Source organism: Typopeltis vanoorti, chromosome 13, assembly GCF_054136105.1.
Source record: "Typopeltis vanoorti isolate ZY-2024b chromosome 13, IOZ_Tvanoo_1.0, whole genome shotgun sequence".
NCBI classification, from domain to species: Eukaryota; Metazoa; Arthropoda; class Arachnida; order Uropygi; family Thelyphonidae; genus Typopeltis; species Typopeltis vanoorti.
This window is the reverse complement of record NC_143561.1, coordinates 65,584,098-65,611,843: the sequence shown is the minus strand read 5'-3', so window position 1 is coordinate 65,611,843 and position 27,746 is coordinate 65,584,098. Positions and strand designations below refer to the sequence as shown.

Sequence of the window (27,746 nt, the reverse complement as noted above, 5' to 3'; positions counted from 1 at the left end):
TTGTATTCTACCATAAATTAACACCATCTTTTCTTGAAGAATAATGAGTTTTGTTTAACACTCGGATCTGTCGATGAAAAGAGCACCGCTGCTTTGGAAAGAAATGAACGTCTCTTATCAGAGTGCGTAACCTCAAGTATGAAATTCGGAGCGGTGCGATGGTATGGTCGTTTTTCTTGGTTTGGCCTCGGACCCCCTGTTTGTGGTGCCACGTACATTGAATTTCGAGAGGTATCTGAACATTCTGGACACTCCGATGCTTCCTACTTTGCACCTTGTCATAAAGCTGCTGCAGACATGAACGTTGCCACACTTGACTGGCCTCCACAGAGCCTTGATCTCAACCCCAATGAAAATCTGTGGGATGAACTGAAGCGTCGGGTGAGGTCAAGGACCGTCCATCCCTCAACCTCATTATATGCCTACGGGAAGAATGATCCGAAATTCGCTATCGTACGCTTGTGGCAAGTATGCCCATTGGATTGCTGCAGTCATCTCAGCAAAAGGAGGTCCTGCATCTTATTAAGGTGGACGCCATGGCTGTTTGTTCGTCACACTATGGTGTCCGTTAACTGCTTTCCAAGCGGTGTATAGAGAATAGCATGGCGTTCCGACAATCCCGTCATAAAAATCATAAAGATATGTTAACAATTAACATGCCTGAATGCTAAAATGCATGTCTTCTTTTATATTTTAAAACTAATTTTAGTCTTTCTTTATAGCGAAATAATACAATTTACAATATAAAATTTCTGTATACAGTACTGTACCGTAATAAATAATGAAACACGAGCGTACTAAGTAAAATAATTCGCTGGAGAATAATTCGCTATTTGAATAATTCTTTAAAGCCGTGTATTAAGACTTAAATGCTGAGAAAAACTCAAGGGTTTGATTATTTTATTTTATTTTTATGATATCAGGAGGCCAGACCAAAATCGCAAATCAAGAAATTAAAACGCCTACTCAAAAAAAAAAGTTTCTACCTGGCTTCCTGATGTCACCAAAATAAACCTCAAACCCCCCAGTTACCCTCCCCTGGATATATGGTTTGCCTAAGATTCATACTCCCCCCCACACACACCACCATTGATTCTTCTTGAAATAAATTATCCAAACAGCGAAATCTCTTGATTCCCCCCCACACACACACACACTAGTAATACAGCATCATACATTAAAAAAAAAATTCTTCCCATTTTAAAAGCCCGTTGAAAATATAATTATTAATGATACTGATATCCTAGCGAGTTTTGACATAACCTCATTTGTTCACTAATATTCCCTTAAATGACATCTTATTTCTTTTAAAAAAAGCTTTTCCCCTTGATATCATTGACCTCTTTTCCTTTGCTGCTATCCATTCCAGTTAGGAAAAACAAAATTTATGAACAGCGAGTACTTCAATGGGGTATCCCTTCTCACCCTAGAATCCAATTTACAATGGGAAAGGAAACTAATAATAGTCTGCCTTTCTTGACATCTTGGTCACCCGCCTACCTAATGGCAACCTGTCCTTTTCAGTATATAGGAAACTCACTCACACAGGAATCCTATAACCCCCCCCCCCCTCAACATTATGGTGTCATAAAACCACTAACCCATAGAGTCCTATAACCTTTGTTTCAATGAAACCTCTCTTGCAGCAGAACTCAATCATATGAACCACACTTTTCTATATAATGGCTACAGTTCCCACAATATCGAGACACATGAGAAAAAATATCCAGAATCTTTACACCACTTAAAACTAGCTACCCTTATCCGCTCCACTAAAGGCAAACTCATCCTCCTCCCAGTTCGAGAGGTATATATAGTTTCTTGTTCCAGCAAGTTGGCCTACTACGGACAAACAGGAAGATCAGCGAATGGAAGAACATAAAAATTACATCTGCAGTCACGACTATGGTAAATCTGGCCTTGCAGACCATGCTTTGGATACAGCTCACAGAATCAATTAGAAAAATACCATCTTCACAGTAAACTTAGAAGAGAAAGACTTTCTAGAATTAGGCTGATGCTCGTAAAAATCAGCATAATTTGAATAAATATGGTTGCATAAAACTCCAAAATACAGGAAATACTAATACTTCGAGATCCCTAGGCCGCCGACAGGTGTCCACAGAGAGCGTCCCACCTAGTTAGGACTCTAGTCTTTCGTCTGCGTTTTTCGGTTAGTTTTGTGTGTGTTACAAGTCCCATTTCGTACTCCCTGACGATGTCTCTGTAACTGAGATGAAATGGAAGCATTCAATACTATTAATAATCGTTTCCCAGTGCTGTTTCATTCCATTAAACTTTTATCATGAATTCTTCAAAGCTGCTACTACTTAACTGGACTATTCATAAGAAGAGGCTAGATCACAAGCAGAAATTCTTCAAATTCAGGAATTGCAGCAAAGTGTTCTGAGAATGATTCACCAGATGCATGACTGTTGAAAGTCTAGACTCATCTTAAGAGGTTGACATGAGAGCAAGAGCGGTTTCTTTACATTATGCATTACAGTTTGACTTTTCTTTTATGCATAAATTTTCCTATAGCATACAAATGCAGCTTTCACTATTCTTCTACTTTGCTAAATCTGTCAATGTTGGTATCCAATTCCTCTGCCATTTATTTATTTATTTTACTGCAGACTTTTTTGGGGAATCAGCTTGCTCTTCTTGTTGTTGTTCTGCAAACTGTCTGTGCTTCTCGGTCTTCATTTGAGAACTTTTCTTCCATAGTACAGGGGCGTCCAAAAATCTAAGGATGAACAATATTTCTGAAGATCACAACCACAAATTCAGACGAATCAGCTTCTGACGATTTCGAGTAGAAAAGTACACATTCAACTTTTCGAATTGCACACAAAGGGATCACATGGTAGCACTGAACAGGATAAAAGGCAAAAGACTGCGCTAAACGAATTGTGTTTGAATGAAGCTCTTTTCGTGAAGGAATAAAGTTGCAAACTTGGATATTTTGTAATTTCTCAAAGACATCTAGATGATTTGACACCAGGAAGAATTATTGAAAAGCTTGAATAAGGCCGCAGAATTACTGATATTACCAGACAGTCAGGAATCTCACAAAGCGTTTTATTCAGGCTCTGGGCAGCGTTTCTTAGCAAACATTCCAATGGAATGTGTTCCAGAAGTTTGCTAAGAGGTCGTCCTCGCTCTACCACAGAGCACGAAGGCAGATTTTTGGTTATAACAGCAAAACGTCATCGACGCACGACGGCAGGTGAGCTTGCAAGTCGTCTCCATTCAAGCACAGGTACGTGGATATCTCGACAAACTGTGGTAAGACGTCTGCGACAAATATGCCTATACGTCCGAAGACCTGTAGTCTACGTCCCTTTATCCACAGCTCATCGTAGAGCACGTTTTCAGTAGTATTATCCATAAAAATTGGACAAGACACCAATGGGATAATGTACTCTTTACAGATGAGGGTCGTTTTAGTTTTTCCTCCTATTTCAGACGACACTTGTGGCGTGAAAGTGGTACTGCTTATCATAGCGAGAATGTTCTTGAAAGGGGATAGATACGGCGTCTGGTATGTGGAGAGGCATTATTTTTAATGGACGCACCGAGTTACAAGTGCAAGAAAAAGGGACTATGCCTAGTGAACGATATTGCAGCGAAGTTCCTCAACGGCATGTTTTATTCCGTGGTGCTGTACGCGAAGAATTCATTTTTATGGACGACAATGCCATATCACGTACACGAGTAGCGGATATACTTTTGGAGATCAAGGATATTAATCGAATCGAGTGGCCAGCACGCTTCCCAGATCTTAACCCACTGCTGGGTAAGATCTGGGGAGAGACGTACTGCTGCTCGAAATTCCCCTCCAGAAAACAAACAAGGCTGTATCCTTATGCTCTGAAGGAGGAGGAGTGGACCAATTTGCCTCAAGAACTTCTGAATCACTTGGTGCTAAGTATGGTACGACGTTCTAAGAATTGCATCGTAGTTCAGGGTGGACATATTCCATACTGAAATGTCTCTCCACATAGCTTTTTGTATGCACTGTACATTAATTCGTGAACTACGTCCTTAACCAATTTTTAACTTTTGCCAAAAACGTATTGCAATTTACTTTGGACGAAATTTATAACACATTTTTTGTAATATAATTTATTAGTATGCTGGCAATAAATTTATGTCCACATTTGGCTGTAGTCATTAAAATTTGTTCATATACAGGTAAAAATGTAGTTCATCCCTAACTTTTGGACAACAGTCTAGCTTCCAACGATTGCTCTACATCTTCATTGCCAGCCCTCCAACTCTTTATCTAACAGCTGATTCTCTTCGCCAATTTTCTTGTAAGGCTTTGTCGAATCCTCTGAATGTATGAACATTTTTTCAACAGCTTCTTTTTTTCTTCTTTCATCATTTATATACTTTTGTTATCTCGCTCCATGCTGCATCTACATTCTTTGTGGAAATGAAAGATATTGTATTCTTTCTGAAAGTCTCTGAGGGATTTCTTATTCTCAATAGCTTGAGCAAAAGTGTTTCTTACATCATATTCACTGACGACAGTAATACATGCTGGTCCATGCTTGCTGGGGGTGAGGTGCTAGTAGAATGGCAGTCATAAGTCGCATACATTGTAAGTCTAGGACTGACTGTGTGTGGTCGAATAAGTTATAGTCCAGTGGTAACCAAACCCAAAGATCTCAAGTCAATTTTGGTTTTTAATGTTATCATAAAAGACAAAAAGTCATGATGCATATATAATATTTTTACACACAAATATATACTGGATATATATTTATAATTGGTCTATAAATTTATAATTATATTTAATAATTTCATTTTTTTTGAAAATATCTCGCAGCTCGTGAACAGCTAAAAAACATCCTACTGACTCTTGTCTCCAGGAAACTCGGCCATCCCTGTTATAGGTGACGCCTCAGTCCATCAGATAACACATTCATCAGTACTGGTCTGTGACAGTTCGTTCAACAGTTACCGTATGCGCAAAATTCCCAGTTTGGTATTTCTCTGAAAGTCGCCACTCGAGAAGATTGTGGCAATATTCAAAAGCTGCGATTTAAATGTGGTGGTGAACTAGTAAGGGACAGGATCGAAAAACATTGAATGATATTCAAATAACTGACGATAATTCGAGGTCAATGAATTATTAGCATTATCCTGGAGAAGAAAGAATGCAATCATATGTGAGTGAACTTTTTGTACCAAACGAAACGTTATACAGAATGCTAGTCGTGTAGGTAGTGTAAGCGCTTCAATTCGTTTTTGATGACTATTTTTTTTTTTTTTTTTCAAAACATTTAAATAGAACTCTATAAAATTCAAAGCCAATTCATGATTTAAAAAAAAAAAATTGCGGAGAAATAATGTCTAATTTAGAGCCTTGCAAATTTTACAGCAATAAAAGTAGTGCGACATTTTAAAGTACACCTCGAAGTATCTTTGATGGTTACTCAAAACTAAAAAGGTGTATCTGTTACCGCTAAAGTGCAGAAATCAGTTATTCTGCAGATTATCTAGGTATTGTGCAGATTAACTACGGTGATCCGTTAATGTGCGGAAAATTGTTTCATTTCTCAAATTACCTAGGTAATCTGCAAATTACCTACTAGGCACTCGTTAAAGTGAAAATAAGATCTTTGCTGGAACAACAGCAATGTTTCTGTACGCTTAAATTAACATAATGTTATTTATTTATTTTTCGATATCTAAAGAATCAAGTTAATACAATCAAACAATCAACAAATTAGTTGATAGAATCAATCATCAATCAATTAATATAATACAAGGAATCAAACGGTTTAAAATATTATTACAATTAAGAAAAAAAACATATGATAAAATTATGTTTACTTATTAAAAAACCAAACTAAAAGTGGAGGGAGAGGGGGGAAGGAGTAGGGAAAGGAAATGAGAGAAACAAACTTTTGAACTTTAACGATACGGAAGCCGTTAATGTGCACATTACCTAGGTAAAATGCGGAAAACTCTTGATTCCGCACGTTAACGGAGCAAATCAGTTAATCTGCAGATTAGCTAGGTAATGTGCACATTAACGGTTTTCGCACTTTAGCGGTAACATATCGAATAAATAAACTTTTCACCATGTTAATCACTGAACTCGTAAAAATAAAACGATCTCCACTCGCACATTATTTGAATGCAACTACATAAATTTTAAAACTCATAAAATTGTATTTTGATATTATTGCTAAACCTGCACATCTTAACATCCATATTCGGATTCTGCTCCGCTAATAATTTGACGAACGTAATGTTTCCATGACAACAATGTTACGTCAAGGATTCTAAATCTATCCAATTTCAATTCTTGTGGGTAATAAATAAATAAATCGCGCTACAAAAGTGCTGTAACTCTAACAAAACTATTGGGAAATGCGCTTCTTTAGGTACCTATAAGATTCGTTTCGTTCATCAATATGCAAGTTATTCGGGAACTGTGGATATAACTCAAATATGCTACTTAAGAATACTTACAAAAATGTCTTCCCATTGCAATTTTTGACTTCAATCAGACCACAAAGACATATATATAAGATATATAGGACATATCTTTTTCTTTAGAATTGAATCATATGGACCAACATGTCTGTCAAAGTGGTTCAATTCTGGTTTCAATCGAAACAAATTTCATTTGGAAACTTGGGCAAAATGATTCAAAATATATTGACAATTCTGCACTGGCTGGAGTTAATGAAATTTATATTTTAGGATCTATTAAAATTTGTTGAGCAAATTTAGTCGAAGTCTCATAATAATGAAATATTTGGGGATTTTTACAAAAATATTATTACTCAATGGTTTTCTGCAAATTATGCCTCCATTGTGAGAGATTCCCCACCTGAAACAAAATTTTCATACACTATTTTTCAACATAATTTTCCTCCCTTTCAATACATTTTCCCCGCCGCGTAAGACTCCCCCCCCCCCAAAGCCGTTGTTATAAAACTCCGAATTATTTTCGGAACCATTTTCTCAATTATGCTTTGAACTGGTCGTCATTTTCGAAACAGATAGGCTTAGATGCGTCTTCGATTTAGGAAATAACCAGCAATCCGATGGGCCCCGTCGCAGAAAGGTTGTTCCACAACTTCGTTCACTTCAACGGTTCTCAAAGAAACTTGATTTGAAGTTGTAGAACGTCCTCCCTAACAGCTCTGACTTAGTTACATAGGACTTTCGTTACTCAATAAATTGAAAGCCATCTGAAATCCATTTCGAAAAATGACGAACATGTCAAAGGTGAAAAAATGGGAAAAGATACGTAATATCCAATCCTCCCTTCCTCCTTCGAATTCGGCTCAATGGCCTGTCACGGCCAAGCTTCTTTGAAATCTGATTACTGTTTAATCCTATATGCAGTCTTCATGTCTGTAAATTGCGTGCGTTCTTCTGGTCGATCGGTGTGTGTTTTGCGGGATGAAAAACCCTTCACCCCCGCATGAGATTGGGTAACTCATCTTCATATCCTTTATCAGGGAAAAGCCCCGATAAGGGATCTCCTGCATCCTGAATAACGGGATTCGAACTATGGTGCATAATTGATGCTGACTGGGCTACGGGTGCTCTTGTTTTATATACTTTTTTAATTATAAAATAAATGTAAATTTTGTGACACCATAACAGGGGTATGGTTTATACCACCTGCATTTCACAGATGGATGAATGAAATAATGAAAGGTGGTATACGTGTCTACCATGGAAGTATCTGTGATTTAAGTTATCCAAACGGTTGAAAATCAATAAACGATTTTTCCGCTATAATTTTGAGGTAATTAAAAAAAAAAAAAATCAAGATTAATGATGCGAGACAAAGTTTCAAATCCCCCACCCCTCTCCTAAGAGAAAAGGCGCAACCAAAAATTAACATATGAGATCTATCATTATCATCATCATAATAAAAGAAAACCTGTAAACCGTACGATCGTTTCGAGTCTTCGAAGAAAACGGGCGCCCACGTTTTTCTCAACAATATACTTGTACCGTATTATATAAGCCTCATGCGCAGAGACATCTTCCTCTCCGGCATGCACACCATAAACAAACGAACGATAAGACAGTTGGCGACATCATAAATATGGTGGCAGTACTATTATCAACACTTGCCTGAATTGTGAAAGTCCGAGCCAGCTTATCTGTGGCGATGTGGATCTCCAAAGCCGCATCCTTACTGATCTCTGACCCTGTCAGCTGCAGGTAGCGGAGCTTCTCCAAGGCGTCGCTAGCGTTCGATATCAATTCCCGGATGAAGACCTGAAAAAGCAAAAGAAAGTCAGCGGGGAAAGTGCTGGAGAATATCCGAAAGAAGAGAAAGGTCAAACGTAAAATGACGTTAGTCTTGGACCCTTTTTTTTTTTTTTTTTCTTTTGGACACTACGTTCAAAATAGATGAGTTGACAAGGGATGAGTATTCGGTTAGTCTGAGAAGGCAAAGTTGGGTTCTGCCTTCTTTTATTTTATTTAAAGAGTGTAATATTCTATGCTAATTAATATTAATTAGTAACAATGCTACTTCATTTTTATTCCAAATAATCCAAGCCCCCCGATATAAAATACACGAAATTACCCACCTCTTTCTCTGAGTAGAGGGACTTTGCAACTATATCCAACAGCATACGAGTCTCAGCTTTAAACTCTCTTTTTTCAGCTTCGCCTGCAAAACGAAATGGGAAAGGGGGGGGGGGGATAAATGAATGAAATCTATAAGAAAATGAAAGTTCAGTAAACTAAACATTACAATACACACACACACTATATACGAGAGTGTGCTGAAAACTCGTGATAATCACTATGAAGGAATTGACGTCTTCTTATATATCCGAAAAGAAAAAGAACAACTTATTACAATTTGATGAAACGTGGGGGTTAAAGATGTGTTCTTTCTTGTGGTTATATCAGTTGCTTTAATTATCATTTTTCTTCTAGGGTTTATCAGAATTTTTCATCCTCACCCCTTCATTTGTGCCATATTTCCCAAATTCGCTAAGAAATATTCCATGATCAATGAGAAATGTAATTACAGCAGAAAAAAAAAAAAAAAACATATGCATCGAGAAGGTAGTGGGGAGGGGCCTTGACTTTAATAAAAAAAAAATATCGTACATTTATATACAGATACAGACTATTTTACTGTTCTGAAAAAGAAAAAAGTAAACAGAGGAGCTTACACGGGATTGTTGGACGTACCTGGGTTCTGCAAGAAGGAATTCAGGATCGTATGCAAGTCAAGACTTTTTTTCTCGTTCCTTGTAAAATTTGAACACGGTTATAGATAGCCATCTCGCTGATACCGACCATATCTTAACGGCACGCTCATTATAATGGAATTCTATTCACTAACAATACGTTTGTCTTCCTATGGCTATACAGCATTCGGACAGTGTTACTATCTGTTCATCTTCTTGTTCTTGGTTTTCCTTTCGGTCTTTTACCAAAAACGTTACTATTTAAAATCTTCTCAATAGGACAGTCATTTTCCATTCGAAAGACAAATTTTTTCGTAGATAATGGAGATTCTTTAAACTCATGGTTGTGTCTGATCTCCAAGAGATCATTATCATTTCAAAGGATCATTTTTTCTAAAGGATTTAACTTTGCCTTTCAAAAGTTGAAATCAAATCCTTCACCTCACAGCAAATATCCCTATCTTAGACTTGCCGACTTCCTTGCTCTTCGACCAAATGTACAGCATTAGCACTTGGTCAGAAGAATGCTTCAAATATTGTTTCGTTTCAGGACGCTTCCTTCATTTGCTCAGCGATGTGCTATTTCCTTAAAGACTGCAGAAAGTGGCTACTTTACACTGCTTGTTAGCAATTCTATTTTGATTTTTAACTGATATTAACGAAGAACTTCGACCACTTGTCTCTCTTAGTATGCGTAGATTTAGGAATGAAGCAAGGTGGGCCCTTTCAGGATGATTATTTCTTTTCTCGGTATGCATCGAAAATCATTCCACACAAACTCTTTCCTTTCAAGGATAGTTTAAAATAAAAATTTTAGCACTCAGCTATTGTCCATGTTCTATATTAAGCTATGTCTTTGGCTTGTCTCTTTTAATGTGAATATTTATAAAGGAAACGATACGAAAGTGAGAATGCGAATTAGGTTGCCAACTGGTTTTGCATTTAAAACAAAATTATGATCGCTACACGAGAGGTGTGTGGGAGGGAGGGGGGGGGAAGGGGAAACTTATACGATCAATTGCGTCGGTAAAGTGAATAGCCGACGGGACCTAATTAGCTAATAAAAGCAGCATGTTTTTGTAAAAGCAGAAACTCATATTGACACTTATCTGAAAACTGGGTACACTTTTCTCACTCATGTTAATACCAAAAACTCTCCACACGTTTCAAGACATAAGTAAAAGACCCTATTACCCACGGTTGCTATAGTAACAATCTTTACCCCCGTCACAATCGCGTGCTTTAAATTCTTCTCGACTTGGAAGTCAGACCAGTAGCGACCATCGATGGATTAGGCAGGGAAGGGATCTTTCACATCCGCTCCCATTCTGCTGTATCTATCGTCATAACAACAATAACATCTCCGGCTACACCACGCGATGTCTCGGGCTTCGCACACTAATAGCCTCCTTCACCTATTAACTACACCGACGTTCGACCATAAACACTCAGTGAGGCAAGCCAGGGAGACAGTCCTCCAAGTGGGGCCATTACTGTACTTTATGTGAGGCTTATGGTAACCAGCACCATCGTCCACACACACACACACACGCACCCCCCCCCCATAGCATTTCCCGTAGAATGACATCGCCTTTATGGGATGTCATAAATCGTTTTCTTGTTCTGAGTATCACGTGGGAACACGAAAGAAGGAGAATGGAGCAATGGAGTGGGATCTTTTCTGCCGCTGTCTCTATCTGAATCTTGGTTCAAACACGTGACGTCTCGGGAAAGGGATGCATGCACTGCAACATCGCATTTGTCATAAGTAAACAGTAGAGAATACCGCGGCGACTACAAAGAAGGAACATTTTGAAAGCATGATTAAGTGCCACCTAACTGTAAAAAAGAATGTTACTGTTAAGCGTCGCTGACCAAAATCACTGCCCTTTATATAACATCTCTTGCGATTTTATACAAACTAGTTATAAAGAAAGGGGTAGCTTTGAAATACTTCCCCCACCCCAAGAACAGCATCAATTTTTCATTAATATATACGTGACAATCTCACACTAAGATATATGCATACGTTTAATTTTATTTATTTTTAAATGAAATTCTTCATATATATATATATATATATATATATATAGTTGACATTCAAGTAACAACTACAGTTTCTTGCTGTTCAGTAAAATGTCAAAACTATATGTATAAATGTACAATTTAAGAAAAAGAAGCGTGATTGACGCATTCTAAATATAGTTATTTATGAATGATATAAATAGCAAATCTGATTCGTCTTACGTTTTTTTGGAATTATAATATTCGAAATTTGCAATATATTGTCTTATTTATATCTTTATAGAATGGTATAAATAAAAGGAATAGCAAACTATTGGGCTTGGAGATTTCGTTACTGAGGCCTCTAGCTTCTACCGGATGGCTTCCCCTCGTACACCAGAACTCTTGATGCTTACACGGCAATGTCGTTTAGGACTGGGGAGTAATATCTGGGAAGTAGATAGGGAAGAACAGAAAAAAAAATTTGTATAACGTCAAGTCTCACTTCGGTTTAAGGCAAGGCCGGATTTACGCATAAACTTTACTTAGGGCTTCTGACTCAGTATAGATAACCTAAAACTTCTCAGCAGATGGAGGGGGGGGGGGGGTCTTAAAAGTTATAGCGTAAGATGGATTCACAATCTTAAATCCGGGCCTTTATAACTCAAATAATTTCAAGTTTTGGGGCACTTTCCCTCGGTTGCACGACGAAAACTAGCCACTGTGCAAAATGTCAGCTTCCAATTCCACAAGGAGTGAGCTAGCATTTTCATTTGTTAGCCAGTCAGAAAGCAGTCCGCGCGCGCGCACCACACACGCACAGAGTTTGTGAATTTCCGCACACGAAGGCTACTTTCAGTGTGCTTACCGACAACAAATATCCCAAGTTTTGAGTGTAAATAGTCCCATTTTTTTTTTTTTTTCGAATTTTCTGGCACTGTGCACTTCGTTAACTGCGAATAGCAGCCATAACTCGGTGTTCGGTATACGCGAAGGGACTCATGGGAGCTGTTACTCAGTAACGAGAAAGCATGCTACCTGCTTTCGCCATATGACTGGTAGAAGCAGTGATTGAAAATTTAGGATTACAAATTGATTTGGACTTACCACAAACATTAGTATTTGGAACCATTATAAAGGATTTAATAAATTAAATCTTCGCTGTACGAGCAAAAGCATAAATTTTATGTTTTTGAGTTTTGGAGACGTTCATGAAAAAAAAAAAAATAAACTAGCTTATTTACTTCAAACAAGGTAAGCAAGATGTTATTAGTTCTGCAAACTTGGGTCAGAAGGCATGAACGTCCCTAGAAATGCGAAGTCGTAACAAGGAACCAGCAGAAGATATGACCTCCGATGGAAACTACAAGTTAGGTAAAAAAAAAAATATAAAAAAAAATGGACTGCTGCGCATGTGTAAAAAGATGCATGATGGGATTTTAGAGCAAGGACTATGAAATCCTATTAATAAACGTATTATTATGTAAAAATGTGCGCCACGTGCTGATTGGGGAGGTTAACTGCAATTTAAAAGCCGCTAGAAACAGTTTATTGAAATTATGTTTAATAATTAGTGCTTGTGGTGTTGTTGCTTGCTATTATGATATTGGTCAGTTTCTGAGAGTTTCGACCAATAACGTGTTTATTTGTTGATAATGTAATTATCAACAAATAAACAATACTAAGGCAAACAGCTGTTTCTAAACAGCAGCCAACCCTCTTGTTTATTTACCTTTTTTTTTTACATTTGAAATGTTTTTTTTGCATGAGAAATTACTGTTTTTTCGATGAAACAAAACAGTTGATAAATAAATTAGTGGAAATTGACTGATGTTTGTCCTCCAGCTTTCGATGTGTCCACCTAAGTATACTTTTCATCCCTTTCCACGGCATTTATAAAGTTTTGCAGTATTTTTTTTATTTTTTATTTGCAACATTATTTCCTATTTGATTTGTTCTGTATTATATTTAGACTTTAAGATGCTTATATTACTAAAGAATAGCAATCATGGTATTATTCATAAAACTTGTGAAAAATATCCCTCCCTCCCTCATTTAAGGATGGACAGAAAATCTGTGACACAACAAGAAGTCGATAACATGATGCGCATGATACAGTGGTTAGTTTGAAAATTTTGAATTTTTCATATTAGAACACAGAGGTTTAACTACTGAATACATGATTTTACAATATGGTAGCTGAGTTAGCAGTCGCATAGTTTTCATTATGCGACTGCTTAACTGGAGCTCTGCTACAGTAGAAGATGATGCAAAGTTTCCGGAAAAAAAAAGTGCTCCATTTTTATTCGAGAAACAAAGCTAAATATTTTGTTTATATTATTTATCCAATTCTAATAAGAAAAGTAAGTTTAACCAGCTTAATCACAACAATGTCAATGTAGTTTGTGTTTATTATGGTAAGTATACAGTACGAACATTAAAGGTGTACCCTATAATGAAAGAGCCGTTTCTATAAATTCATAACTGCAACTACTGGAATCAAAACTGGTCCTCAAATAAAACCACTTAAAAAAAAAAAAATAAATAGGTAGGAAGTGATATTAAAAACATAAATTGGCTAATCGAACAGCAGAAAATGGAAAAAGTTATTTGTGATCTTTTCGACTGACTTTAACAGCACCAGCAATACGAAAATGCCTTTCGGCTCTCCTTATGGGTAACATAATAGTACATAAAAAACCTCCATAAAATGCAGTTTCTTTAGAGCTCTATGTAGATGAAAGGATAATAAATAACACTGCAAAGCGGCGAAATAAAATCATAGTCCTTCTGGATGTCGCTCTTCCCTGATAACAAAGGTTAGGCAATGGCTGCAATTACAGTATTACCATTTACATTCACACAATGATATTTTCCGCTCAAAGAATTTATTCGTTCGCACCTCCCAAATAAAGTTTTCGTGCTGGTGTGGTTATAATGAAGCGGAAAACACAGAAAAGTTTAAATTCTTAGCAATTTGGATTTTCAAGCGAGTGTAAGAGATCTGAGGCAACATCTGTTGTTCAAAACTTTCCAAATGCAGAAGAGAATAAATACAGAGCTATCTGCAATTGCAGAAAATTACTTACTGGGAAGATTCCACTGTTGAGAAACGAACTGATGGCAAGTTTTAATTCGTTTAACTAACTGGTTTTAGCCGAGGAATTTCTGTGGGATGACCTTACCCTCTGTATACAACTCCCTCACTTACTTTCAGCTGAAAAACAATAATAAAAGTGCTTCACATCGTAGGCAGGATTCGAATTCGGCCAGGTCAATCACGGGACAATTTCTAGTCAAAGTGAGCAACGAAGGCGATTTGTAATTCCTGTGTAGTGCGCATGTAAACTTATGTTTTGAATAACCAATTCTAAATTTCGGATAATTCAATATTTTAATTGGTCCTGGGACATAGTTTCTAGCAGAGAAAGTAGGTGTCATTATACACAAAAATATCTGTTCAGTTTTTGCTGTATTCCAACAATGTCTATTTCCTCCGAGACATGCTTTTCTTTAATGGAAAAAACCAATCCTTCTCCGAAAAATCACACATCTGCAACTTCACTTTCAAAAATAATATTGATCATTGCACAGCTGTCATCAAACTTAGGATGCCAATTCACCTTTCAAGTCTTTACCACAAATAATAAAATGAACATGGCTGTCACAACCTGAAGAAAGAAAAACGATGATGGGATGAAAAATACTAGATTTTCATAACGCTGGAATCGCATGAATTAGGCCTTGTGTCTTAACACTTCAAAAAATTATTCATGAATATCCTGGAGGGTAAAGATGGAATTTCCATTGGTGCTGTTTCCTTTCAGTTTATCTGCTAGTTTGCAAACTGGTCAGCTAAGTTCTCACGCTTGAAATCTGGTGGACCTAAGCTAACGTTATGTTTAGGGGATTTCGAGACTTTAAAAACTCTATGATAATTATACTTAACATGGAAATGCCAAGTTTGTATTGCGAAATCGAAGTAATTATTTACACCTATCACTCTTTGCCACGACTTGCTCGGTAGCATGTTTCAATTAGGTTTCAATTACTTTTCCTATTATTATTATTCCTTCCCTCCACTTTTACCTTGCGGTGTCGAGAATTTTCTGTTCATTTAACCTCTACCGTATATCGAAGATAAGGTGGTTAAGCCTTATGCCTCCCGGTATATCCTATGTCTGTAGATGGGTGTGTTCACGGGCCGGTTTTGCTTGTTCTGGGAGACGAAAACCCCGAGTTTCCGGGTGAAAAAAACCCCTTACTTCCGTATGAGACCGGCTAATTCACCTTAGTCGAAGAGACCAGATAAAGGTTCCTCACTGATGGGAATCGAACCCAGGTCTTTTAGACCAAAGGGCTTCCGTCTATACTGACTGAGCTACGGAGGCTCAGTCAGTATTGTATATTAGACAAAGAATGATCATCTCTTAAAACTTAGCATTGCACTATCTTCAAACTAATAGGCTAAGCAATCAGATGCAATGCTAAGTTCTAAGAGATGATCATTCTTTGTCTAATATATTCGTTTTTTAGCAAAAACACCATATTCTATTGTCCAAGGATATTTATCTGTCAAAAGGGGAAAAAATTGACATTATTGACAGCTTTAACTACTGCTGAATATTTTCATAATGAAACACTGGCACATCGTCAATCTCCCCCCGTCAACTTTACTTCCCCAATGAGTTTTAAACTGTCTCCCTTACATCGGTAACTGTTCGCAGTGGCGCAATCAGGATTTAATCTTGGAGGGGGCCGAGCACTCAAGATTTAATCGGGGAGGGGTCTGACTGAGCATCTGCGGTAATCGCCAATACATGATACCCGTGATCTCCTCTGGCCCGGCTCGGGCAAACGAAGTAGCGCCCGAGTACTACTTCGTTCACCTTGCGTTCACAGCGGCTAGAATTCCAGAGCGCTATAGGGTATTTCCACCTATGTGACCGCTAATTCATAAGTAGCATAGAAATAGAAGACACGACACAATATAAATTAAAAATAAAAAAAATTAATTAGGGAAAGATTTTTAGAAATTTTTCTAGTGTTTTTCTTTTTCTTTTGGAGGGAGCCAGGGCCCCCCTTGGCCCCCTCCCTGGGTGCGCCAATGACTGTTCGAACTACAAATTTTAACAATAATCTATCCCCATTGTATGTAGGCCACTGTGACCTAAATACCACTAGCAACTGACTACTGTTAGAATCTGTGGAGGTATCTTCAAGATTTTCGTTTACAAATTACAGTATATGCTAAAAAATAAACCTTATGACGGTGATAGAGCACGAGTAAATAATTATTTATTAAATACCAAATTAATTAAATGTTCTTGCGAAAATATTTCCACTTTATGAAATCAAATAGTATATCGACACAAAATCTTTAATTCTTCTTCTTACGGATCTGAGAAATGATATTTCATTCTACATTTATGAATAAATTAATTAAAAAAAACCTGCCTTTTATGATCAGTCACAGAAATACAAATAAAAAAAGAATTTAAACCTTGCAAAGCAGAAAAAAGTGAGATAAACAAATATTAATTTCTGAGACAAATCAATATTATAAATGGTGAATTAAAATGTTTTTAACAATTACCAGTTCGCCCGATAAACTAGTTTCGCTGCAAGAAAAATATAAAGAGCCTTCGTTTGCTTTTCTTTATCATGCTACGCTACCTACAAATGTTTCTGAATATTTTCACACAGATTTTTAATACAACCTGCTTCCAGTCTCCCATCCAGAACCTCTTATGAGCGGAGGCGAACAGGTCAATCGGCCCGCGGCAAGAGATTCCGGGCGCAGTGGCGAATCTGTCATAGCAATACCGGCCAAACGAGCTGGATCAGGCACAGTAATCGTTTACGGCTATCTCGGGCGGTCGCCTGCGAGTCGTCAGCCGGAGTTCCAGTACACGCAGAGTGGTGGACGGGGAATAGTGTGGCGGGCGGTGGCAGAATCGACGGCTCCTGCTGTTTAGCGGGGGGAAAGATGCTGGAAATGTGATTGTTTGCATCTTGGCGTCGCTACGTTTGACTTGTTCTTTCTAAGACTTGGCAAGTGTCATCTCCTCCCCTTCCTCCCTCCCATCATCCAGGCTAAGATACCAAAGAGACGACCACGTGGCTTGTCTCCGATGCACGTGGTCTTCATGGCGACAAGTGCAGCATGCGGAATAGTGCATTCGCTAGTCCGGATACCCGTTTGTAATGTCAGGTAAGAATTCATTTTTGTATCTTTGTAACCTGATAATGGTCCACAGAGGTTCAGAGTTCGCAGAAAAGTCATCACTAAATTTGAAAACAGGTTTCTCCAAATGCACTCAAAAGGATATGGTGAACATTATAAGCTTCTCGAAAGGCTATTTCTTGATGGTAAGTTCCCAACAACAATCTGTGACTCAGCATGATACTTTACTGACTTGACAATAATAATAATAAAAGTAATCGTTGATTATTTTCGTAGAAATAATTTATTAAAGAGCATCCAACATGAACAATTATAAATACAAAGGATGACTGAGTCTATTCAGAACGCTGAAAGTAGTCGGACAAGAAAGAATGCGAGTACGGCAACAAAGCGAACTGTGGAAAGTTAAATTTCTCTAATGATTTTAATATTCATTTCTGAATTTGTTCCACTCATTTGAAGATATCATTAGATTACAACATAATCAAGATAAACAGAAAAATTCGAATGAAATTAACCGCACCAAAATTAGTAATTAATTGGATCTTTCGTTTCAGTATTCAAGTGTTTGCATTAAACAATATCACGAAGTTTCGAAAAAGAATGAAACACACAACAGTAAAATTACAAATCCGCAGTACACATACGCCCTCTATAGTGGCTGCAATGACGTTGCTCAGGTTTCATTGGGAACGTCGGTTCATTCACAACAAATGACAGCCCCAAGAAATCCTCTATTAATATTAATGTCAACCTGTTTATTTCATAGTGTTATCCAGTATGGTAATCATTAGTGTTTTGTTATTGTTAATTTCAAACTTTTTGCTTATAATTTTTTTTTTATATTTCCAAAACAGTTCAGTAATATGTATAACAGCAATATTAAACGAAATAAAAAAATTTGCATACACTGTATTCCGTTTTTATTAACTGCGAAAGGTTAATTCTTGTATTAAAGAGGAGGAGAAAGCCTAAGTTCTCTCTTTAACAAACAGTAATACTATTAAAAAAAGAAACTTGGATTAACATATGAGCGAGGAGGATAACATCAAACTTTACTGATATGTAACTAGTTGCCACCCCCTCCCCTTTTCCCTCCAGGTTACCATTCTTTCCGGTTTTTGGTTGAGTCCAACGACTTTACGGAAAGCCGTTAACCTTCTCATAGCAGCCGTCAGTTATTCCGTTCTAGGTAATACCGATACTGCACACCAACGTCATGAAGTCAGGTCTCCTGTGGGGTCGATCATCCCCTAGTTACTGATGAGATTTTCACTCGGCCAAGGTCAAACCAAAAAAAAAAAAAAGCATGGCACCTCGACAAGTCAGATTATGTCAGTTGATTTTACCGTTCAGTTTACGCTACCTTTCAATAGAGAGAAAAAAGCAGAAACTGGATTCGTAACTTCTATGTCGCGTGGAATGATTTTTTTTTTTTTTTTTTTTTTTCCCCAGCTTGCAGAATCCTTTTTGAGTTGCATGCTCACTGTATTCAATACGGAAAATTAATTACGGACGCTAATAGCAAAATCACGCGACTTTACAAATTAACGAGTCAAAGGACCTGTTAATGAGCGACTCCTTGATTCGTTCAAGGAAGCAATACCGGTAATCGAAATTAATAAGCGGAGAATAATTAATCACCTTGTGAAGGAAACCAACTTTCCTATAACACATGGCATGCGAAATTTACATAAAACGTACACGTGCTCTCCGTTATAGTGGAGCAACATCGATGAATTATGAAGTATACTATATAAATGAAACAGAAAATTTCAAAAGATTTCTTAGTACATTGTTATGATTTAATTCCATGGTCAAAATACACGACTATCATTGTTAAAAGTCGTTTACAGGTTGATGGACACAAAATAAACAGAGTATAGAAAACAATCGTCACAGACAAAATTGAATATAACTACCAAAATCCCATCATAAGTATGATAATGGAATTATACAGATTCCCAAAGAGAAGTTTGAATAGCGCATTTATTCGCTATTCAAACTTCTCTTTGACAAATGCACACATTTCGCAGTAGAATCCGAACTAAGTGAAAACTTTTATCATAAACATCTCATATAATGAGGCTGGTATTTCCCGGTAAATTTCGTCAAAATCTCATTTTATTAAAATACTGCAAAAAATAAGAAATTCTCTGGAGGGGGGGGGGGAGAAAGTCGATAAACAGGCATAGGTGTGTCCATAAGCTTCCTGTTTATATCGCTTCCCTAGTAAAGAATGCCTAATCATGGTTGGCAACTTATCTGGTTAGTATAATAATCGCTGCGTACTCCGATTAAAGACTAAACATTTTTTTTTTTTGTTTTTGTTAATGACCTTGGCTCTATACTGCACGAGAAAGAAAATTCTGATTGTAACAATCATACTCTAAGAGTATTACATAATTAAGTTTATATTATTACTAACTTCCTATCAACTATTTCCTTCCAAATCGGTTGTTTCCAATATTGTCAGCAACAACATCAATTCACCTAGATCCTAGTCTTCCTATGGACCTTTTCTGAAATACCTGTTTTGCTAACCTTTCCCATTTCGTTTAAATGACCATATTACCTTAGATTAGCTCTGCTCACATATTCTTGAATGCTAACCCTGTCAACTTACTTCCTTATTTATTTTCATTTTAAATATAATTCTACCATTTGTTCACTTTCCAAAGTTTTCTCAGACTGGTTCGGTTTATTTAGATTTACGGCCGACGCAACTCAGGCTATGTGGTAAGTGAATTATGTATGTTAATTGTGTGTGTGTTCTAATGGCCGGTTTGTCTGCTTTGCGGGATGCCACTTTCGTATGAGACAGTTTTCTCAGAACTCTCATATCTCAATCTCATGGCCTTTAGTCTTTATCTGCTTTATTTCTAATCCAATTTTACGATCGGGCCAGTTAAAATTGGTTTGAATACTGTACTGTATACCACTAGTTTTAGTGTTTCGACAAATTCCTCTCTTATTGCATACATAAATTTATTCAATTGACTCTCCGCCGTACTAGCTTTACTTCTATTATCTATTTCCATATTTAATTAGCCACCTTCAAAAATTAGACATAAATATAGTTGAACTATTTTTCTTGTTCTAGAGGTTCTCCATTAAAAATATCGTTGACATTTTCCATGTTTTTGTTTGTTTCATTTTATTTCCTAATCTGCATTCCAAATTTGTTACAAATTAGTTAAAGAATCCTGAAAGCATGTAGTGAATTTATCTAAAGATAAAACAAAGCAAAAAATTATATCATAATTATCAATAACAATGAAAATGACATCAAAATATTAATGGCGTATCATTTTTTTTTTATTGTGAACCTAACCTACATTGCGCAGAATCAAAACATTTTCATTGGTTTGCCCCAGTTCAAAAGTAGAGTGAATCCTGTACCATCGGTGATCAGAATGGATGAAAATGATCAATCTGTGAACCAGCAATTATATGGTGATGCTACAATGCACCATACCCAAAAATCTGGTCAAGTGTGTGTGTGTTGGGGGGGGACACACAAGGAGACTCTCCTTAGGGACCAACTCAATACATAAAAATGAAATCTTTATCGCTTCGGCTCTCCTAGAGGGTGATGTTTTGTCTTGGAAAGAATTCGTAATGTCTCGACTAAGTTCACTGGTTGGCGTTCGCATCCATCCTCTTGCTCCACTGTAACAATAAAAAGTTTTGCAATTAGGGGTTAAATCGTTGGCCAGTAACGATGCTTATAATGACATTAAGATATTAATCCACCGAGATCGACGTTAACCTCAAAAGGAAAACATACATGATATAAATATTACTACTCCCACTAATGATAATATCGGCCCACCGTCGTGTAAATTTACATAAACCTAAATGAAAAAAAAATATACCTATAGTTGGTCGATTCTCCTTATAATAAAAAAAAAAAGGTTGTCTCATGGGCCATTTGTTGCATTTATATAATAATAACTGAAAGTTTTTAAGTGTAAAGAAACAGCTGTTGATATTTTCTACGGTAATTATTTATTAAAAGTCAAAAAATTAATAATAAATAGATAAATAATAATAAAATGGAGATACAGTAGTTGCATACTGGACAGAAAGAGGGGATAGATGAAGAATCGTCTTGTGAAGTCAAAAATACATAAAAAACCTGTTCTCCTTTTTCTTTTGTAATCAAAAGAAAAATGCTATTTCTTTGGCAAAAAAAAAAATCACTTTTGAGAACTGCAGAAATTTTGAAACATTATAATAGCGGATACCCGGAACATGATAATAACTAGTGGATTTACTTCCGGTGAAAAAATTAATTGAAATACATACTTTTCTTCTAAAACTTCAACATGACTTGTCAACCTGGTTTTATGTTCTGAAAATCGATCTACTAAACATGCAGCACTTATATATGACACCGTGTTGGTTCGGCTCGGTCATAACTGATATTCTCCACAATCTTTTCAGTTTGGGGGGGGGGGGAGAATGATACAAACTCTCTACAGCTTCTACGGTAAAATATGTGGTAAAAACGACGCAACCTATGCTCCACCATGACTATTCCACGCAGGTTTATTAATCCAAGAATTTTTAGTTAGCTAAGTCCTCACGTTTCCACACCTGCTTGCCTATCAGATTTGGTCGCTTGCAATTCTTCTTTCCAAACAGTTGACCAGATTTTGGGAAATCGAACAACGGAAGGACAGCTGGAATTGCTGTACACAATCTAGACGATCCTATTTTGAACGAGTTAGTTAGTGTATGATGGTACAACGGCCGTGAGGTCCTTTTTACAAGGAAGTACGGCACCATCTCTCTCAATCCCCCCTCCCCCCATTTTATTCGGGCTCGGGACCGGCATTGCTGACGAATCAGGCCTATGGCTGGGTCTTAAGTATTCCTGACTGTAATCCATTTGTGTTCACGGGACGTGTTCTGGGAAACGAAAAGTTTTCCGGGTGAAAAAATAAAAAAATAAAATAAAATAAAACCCTACCTCCGTACGAGACATGCTAACTCACCTTTCGTCGAAAGAGACCAGATAAAGTTCCTCACGTCCCGTACGAGAATCGAACGCAGGTCTTTCCGACCAAAGGACTTCGTCTACACCGACTGAGCTGCGGAGACTCTATTTTGAAGGAGATAACATTCAAAGTAACTCGCATGTTCTTTAATCCCCACTTCCAAAAATCAGTCCTGGATATTTCAAATTAGTCTTCATATGAATATATAAGCTGATGGAGATAAGAGAGAGGTCTTACGGAAATAAAGCCAAGTGGTAAGATTTATTGTTTGTAGCTCTTGCAATATGTAAGACTTCAGTACTTTGCCATGCAGGGTAGTCCATGCTCGAACTCAGCCTGTTGGTTGGAGGCGAATGCGTTATCTACTCAGCCAACCAAGTTCAGTTGTCTGCTTTCTTGCTGATTGCACAGTTGTTCACAACAGACCTGCGCGAAAGTCTTGTACGGCCTTTGAATAACTACCAAAACAATGATGAAGTGTTTTTCAAAAAAACAAAAACAAAAGAAAACTGAGGCTCAAGAAATATACATAAATTGTATAATTGTGATACATAAGTTGTATCATCTACCAAATTTCATTGTTCGGATTTCCTATTCGAACGTGTTGTTTTTCATTATGTTGTCCAGCGTGGTACAGGAATATACCGAACAGGTGACAGAAAGCAGGTGAGCATTACATGGCGAAGGGAGTCCAAATAGTGCCTTAAAGGCAGATTCATCAATGGGAACGCTGCGTTGCATTAAGCGCACTATTATTATGGTAACTCACCCTATGGGAGATCGCCGGACAGCATTTCCCACACACAATAGACTGGCAATGGCTCAAGTACAGGCTCTCGGTAATGAAGTCGCAATTATTACTCGAGAGATGTTATTTTGGGGGAAATGAAAGCGACTCGGTACACAACTGCAAATCAACAGCAATTTCTTGCACTGTTGTTTTATCGTTTATGTTGTGGCTTATTTCAGAACGCCCAAATAAAGAAGATACGTGGTAGGGCGAAAAGAATGATACAGAAGCATCGACTGGGAAGGATGAAATATGCGCTAATTGTTGTTCAGAAGAGGAACGTGCACTTACGTATAAGAAATGGAAAAACCATAAAATGTGGAGAGTATTATTCAATGAGCTTCTTTAATTCATTTGCGAAATGGTCTAATAGAAAAAAGACCCTAATCTTCTAATAATGCACTTCTAATAACATTTGGCAATGTTATTAGAAGTGAATTATTATTATCATTTTATATTAAGCACACAAATTATTATACAGATTTATTTCGTAAGATCCTCAACGAGCAACTGGAATCGACTCAATGGTTGAATAATAAAACTGAGGATAACTGAATTTAACGAAACGAGATTTCACATATATGCAAAGTATTTTTCTTTTTCTTTCACCTTATAGTGACGAAATCATTAAAACGGCTATTTGAAAGAGGGAACTCTCACGTTAAGTTGTCGCATTTCTTCTGTGTGGTTCCCACTCAAAATGATGCATGAACCATGTTTATGTACAGGATAGTAATAGTTGTTCGCCAAGTATACAATAAATACTGCATCTGAAGACCGAGAAACTAAACAAACAACATCTGACACCACTTATCGGAAAAGGTAGCAACTTAATTGCGTTGCGAATGAGCTAATCACAAGTGGCATATTTCCTCTTCTGTCGGAGGAACTTCCGGAGCATAGTCGGTATCAACGGGTGTCACTTAGTTGGGAAGCCACGGGTTTCAACCCTGTCTAGGACGCACAGAGCCTTTATCAGGACTTTTCAACTGAAGTTGAGAGCTGGTCTCATAAGGAGAAGATGACAAGTTTTTTTTTTTTTTCTCCTGAACGCATGCTTGGAATAATTATGAGTTACATGCTATCAGGCGTAAAGAAAGAGTGCAGCATTTCCATTTAAGTAAAAGAATTTGACTATACAAAGCAATACGTCTACGAGTATATTTAAGTTGTAAGTCAACGGTTACAATTGAAGGAAATACAGAAAGATGGTTTGATGGAAAATCATGGGTAAGACAATGATGCACAGTATCATCAATCTTATTCTTCATCTATATGGATCACATTGAGAGCCTCCATAGCTCAGTTGGTACACACGAGCCCTGTGGTTGGAATGACCCAGTTTCGAATCCTGTCTATGACGTTAGGAACCTTTATCAGGTATTTGCAATCAAATGGTGAGTTAGCTGGTCTGATATGGAGGTAGAGGGGGTTTTTTCCTCTCGAAAACCCGGTTTTTCGTCCCTCAAAATAGCAAACCGGCCTCCTGAACCCTGCTTTATGTGGATGATGATGCATTCCTAAACATATCTAGTATAATTCTCCAGGATTCACTAACTAAATTGAATAACAGCTCTAACAAATTTGCCATGAAAATGCTCAGTAAAAAGAACAAAACTGTGAAAATAGGCAGGAACATCGAAAATCTCAGCTGCATTCTCAATGGAAGGCCCGTAGAACAAGTAAAATATTTCATCTATTTAGGCACAGTTTTTAGTGAACACGGCAAATTAAATTTAGAAACGAACAGAATAAGTGAAGCTAGTATTAGTGGGGAGTCAACTGAATAAATTTATAGGAAACAAGAGAGAAATTACCAAAACACGAAACTAGCAATATACAAGATGGTGTTCAAATCAGTTTAAGTTATGGATCTGAAAGTTGGGTTAGAAATAAAGCACTGGATCAAAGACTAGAGACCTCTGATATAAGAGTTCTGAAAAAATTAGGGAAGTGAACAGATGGCAGAATCATATTAAAAATGAAGATATTGAAAAGAACATTATTAGCATTCAAGAATGTGAGCAGAGATACTCTAAAATGATAAGGCCACTTAAATAGTATGGCTGAAGATGACAGGTTAGCAAAACAGGTATGTGATGCCGATCCACAGGAAGATCAAGGTTTCGTTATTCGCGAGGGTGATACACAAAAAAACACTTAATCCAAAACAATTGAATCCAATTATCAGTTCATAATAAAACAACTTGCAAAAAAAAACGGAATTAAAGAAAGAAAGAAAAATAGAAATGATCCGAGAGAAACTAGACTCAGACACACAAACCACTGATGAGCAATATTTTGTTTTAACGTTACTTTTTTTTTTGATAAGAGGGCCCAATTTAAAAAGCAACGAAATGCAAGCCAGTGTTTAACTAGAAGATATATATATATATATATATTTTTTTTTTTTTTCATTTTGCTTTCATGTAACATAAATATGCACATTTAAAAAGACATTTAGTTCGTCCGTGAAATTAACTCGTTGGGCAACAGAGGTTCTAAAAGGCTGCAAATGGTCCAAAGACTGACCATTGCTGATACAGATAGACTTTAAAAATGATTCATTTTCAATTGAAATGCGTCAATAACCATATTCCGAACATGTAATTAATAAAAACCGATCTAACCAGTAACAATGTGATATGAATGCATACAGCTAGAACAGACAGGCCAAACCGGCGTTAATAAATATTTACACATTTCGCAAAACACACTTAGCCATGCGAAAGAAAACTGATTTTTGTCACAAAATAAGCATTTTGTGATTACGTTACCATCATACTATGCGATGATGGTAACGATTGTATTTATTAAGATGGTATTTAGTAAATGGACACTTCTATTATAATTTCTTATTTGGAGTCTGCTTAGGGACACGAATAATTAGAAGCATACTGAAAGCAAATAAGGAGAGCGTTAAATACAAAAGCTACTTTAAGTGCGTATGCGTCCTTCATACCAGCCGTGTACCAACATAGTCAGCTGGGAGAAAATATAATTAAGCAGTTGGGTGTCTGTCGGACACATACCTGACTCACAAGTATGCGGAACTTAAATAAGGGGCCTTCAAAGAGTGCACAGCACGACGAGTCGTCAGGAGAAAGAGGGGGGGGACAAAGGGGGGTGGGTGGAAATGAGATGTACAAGGCACGCTATCAGTAATAAACGTGTTTCCTTAAATTTCTTAGTTGCATGTGTAATTAAGTTAGCAGGCAGTAATTATTGCGGCAGCGTAAAATTAACAAACGTGAGCACAGACCAGCAGGTTCACGTGACGATAAAACCCCAATAACATTCTGATTCCAGTCTCGTGCTGAAGGAGAGAAAACGAAAAGAAGAATGAAAACACACGCTATTTATGGCGCTCAGCGAAAACGGTCGCCATCTTGTTATGGATGTGGAGTTAAACGATAAATCCCTACGACAGCCGCAGTGTATATCCGCCACAGCTACACCTGCTCGGCAGTGTTCACGGCTGCATGACACAGTAATTACCAGCATCCCCGGCAGCCTTTAATCACCAGTGCGTTTCCCCGACCACAGCTCATCCTTTCACCGAAGCCGAGGCGCGAGTCTGTCCATCTGCCACGGTCACACCGTCCGGGCTGGTGAAATATGGTCTCGTGCATCGCCACAGTCCATTAATGACATGGTGTCACGGTGAAGCAGACCCAGTGAATTATGGGAAGGGAAAAGGGGGGGGGGGAGAAGGAAGGAGATGAGCATCCTTGAGCTTGTCTGTTAGTGAAGCCTGTTCCTTAGATTTCTGTCTACTGAGAAACAACATTTGGACTTTGGTGATAAATGCCGCTAATGTCACTTCGAGACGGAACACGTTCGAGATATGAACCACCGAAGAAATCCAAGAACACAACTCATGTGTCATACGGCAGCTATCAACTGTAGCTGACATGGGAAAAAGTTTTCGCAGCGATTTTTTTGTTTTTTTTATGCTAATATACGACAATCACGTAATGTTCGAGTATACGTGTGTGTTTTCACACACACAAACCAATCCTGCACTTTTGTATGAAACGCCATGTGACGCATCGTGGAACCCCTAATTCTTTCTTGACAAGCTTCCAAATAGTAATTACTAATCAATGGAAAGAAATAATTCCCGGCAGTAGCTGCGCTTCAGACAAGTCCATTACAAGATTAAAATTTTCTCTTGGAAATATATCTCGGTTTCTTTTAAATGAAAATTATAACCAAGAATTTAAAGCAAATGAAATTGTTTCGTAAGGCATGGGAAAGCCACCAGCTATTTTGAATCACGTAGTTAATCATATGATATTTAACATACCTCTACTCCGCGCCAGTGCTGGAAAGTCCATACTGTCCAACAAAAATGCATGTTTATTTATTTATTTTGTTCGACTTTGTTACCATAGTAAAGCGACAAATGACAAACAATATTTAAGTGAAGAAAAATCGTCAGATTTTTCATTTTTTTCCCCAACCATTTTTGTACTAATAAACTCAGTTGTATCGGTTCACAATATACTAAATTTTTAAAAGCTTCTGAATTCAGAACTAGTGAACAGCCAAGGCAG

The 27,746-nt window shown here is 37.3% G+C and overlaps 1 protein-coding gene across 1 annotated transcript in view; it reads right to left on the bottom strand.

The window, feature by feature from the left end:
- Nucleotides 1–27,746, bottom strand: part of Trap1 (TNF receptor associated protein 1) — a 271,125-nt gene that overhangs the window by 174,728 nt on the left and 68,651 nt on the right. The window contains exons 3-4 of the mRNA XM_090403299.1: nt 8,586–8,668; nt 8,122–8,268 (exon numbers count right to left, since the gene is read on the bottom strand). Coding sequence (XP_090259425.1) covers nt 8,122–8,268; nt 8,586–8,668 — 230 coding nt within the window. The remainder of the gene's footprint in view (nt 1–8,121; nt 8,269–8,585; nt 8,669–27,746) is intronic.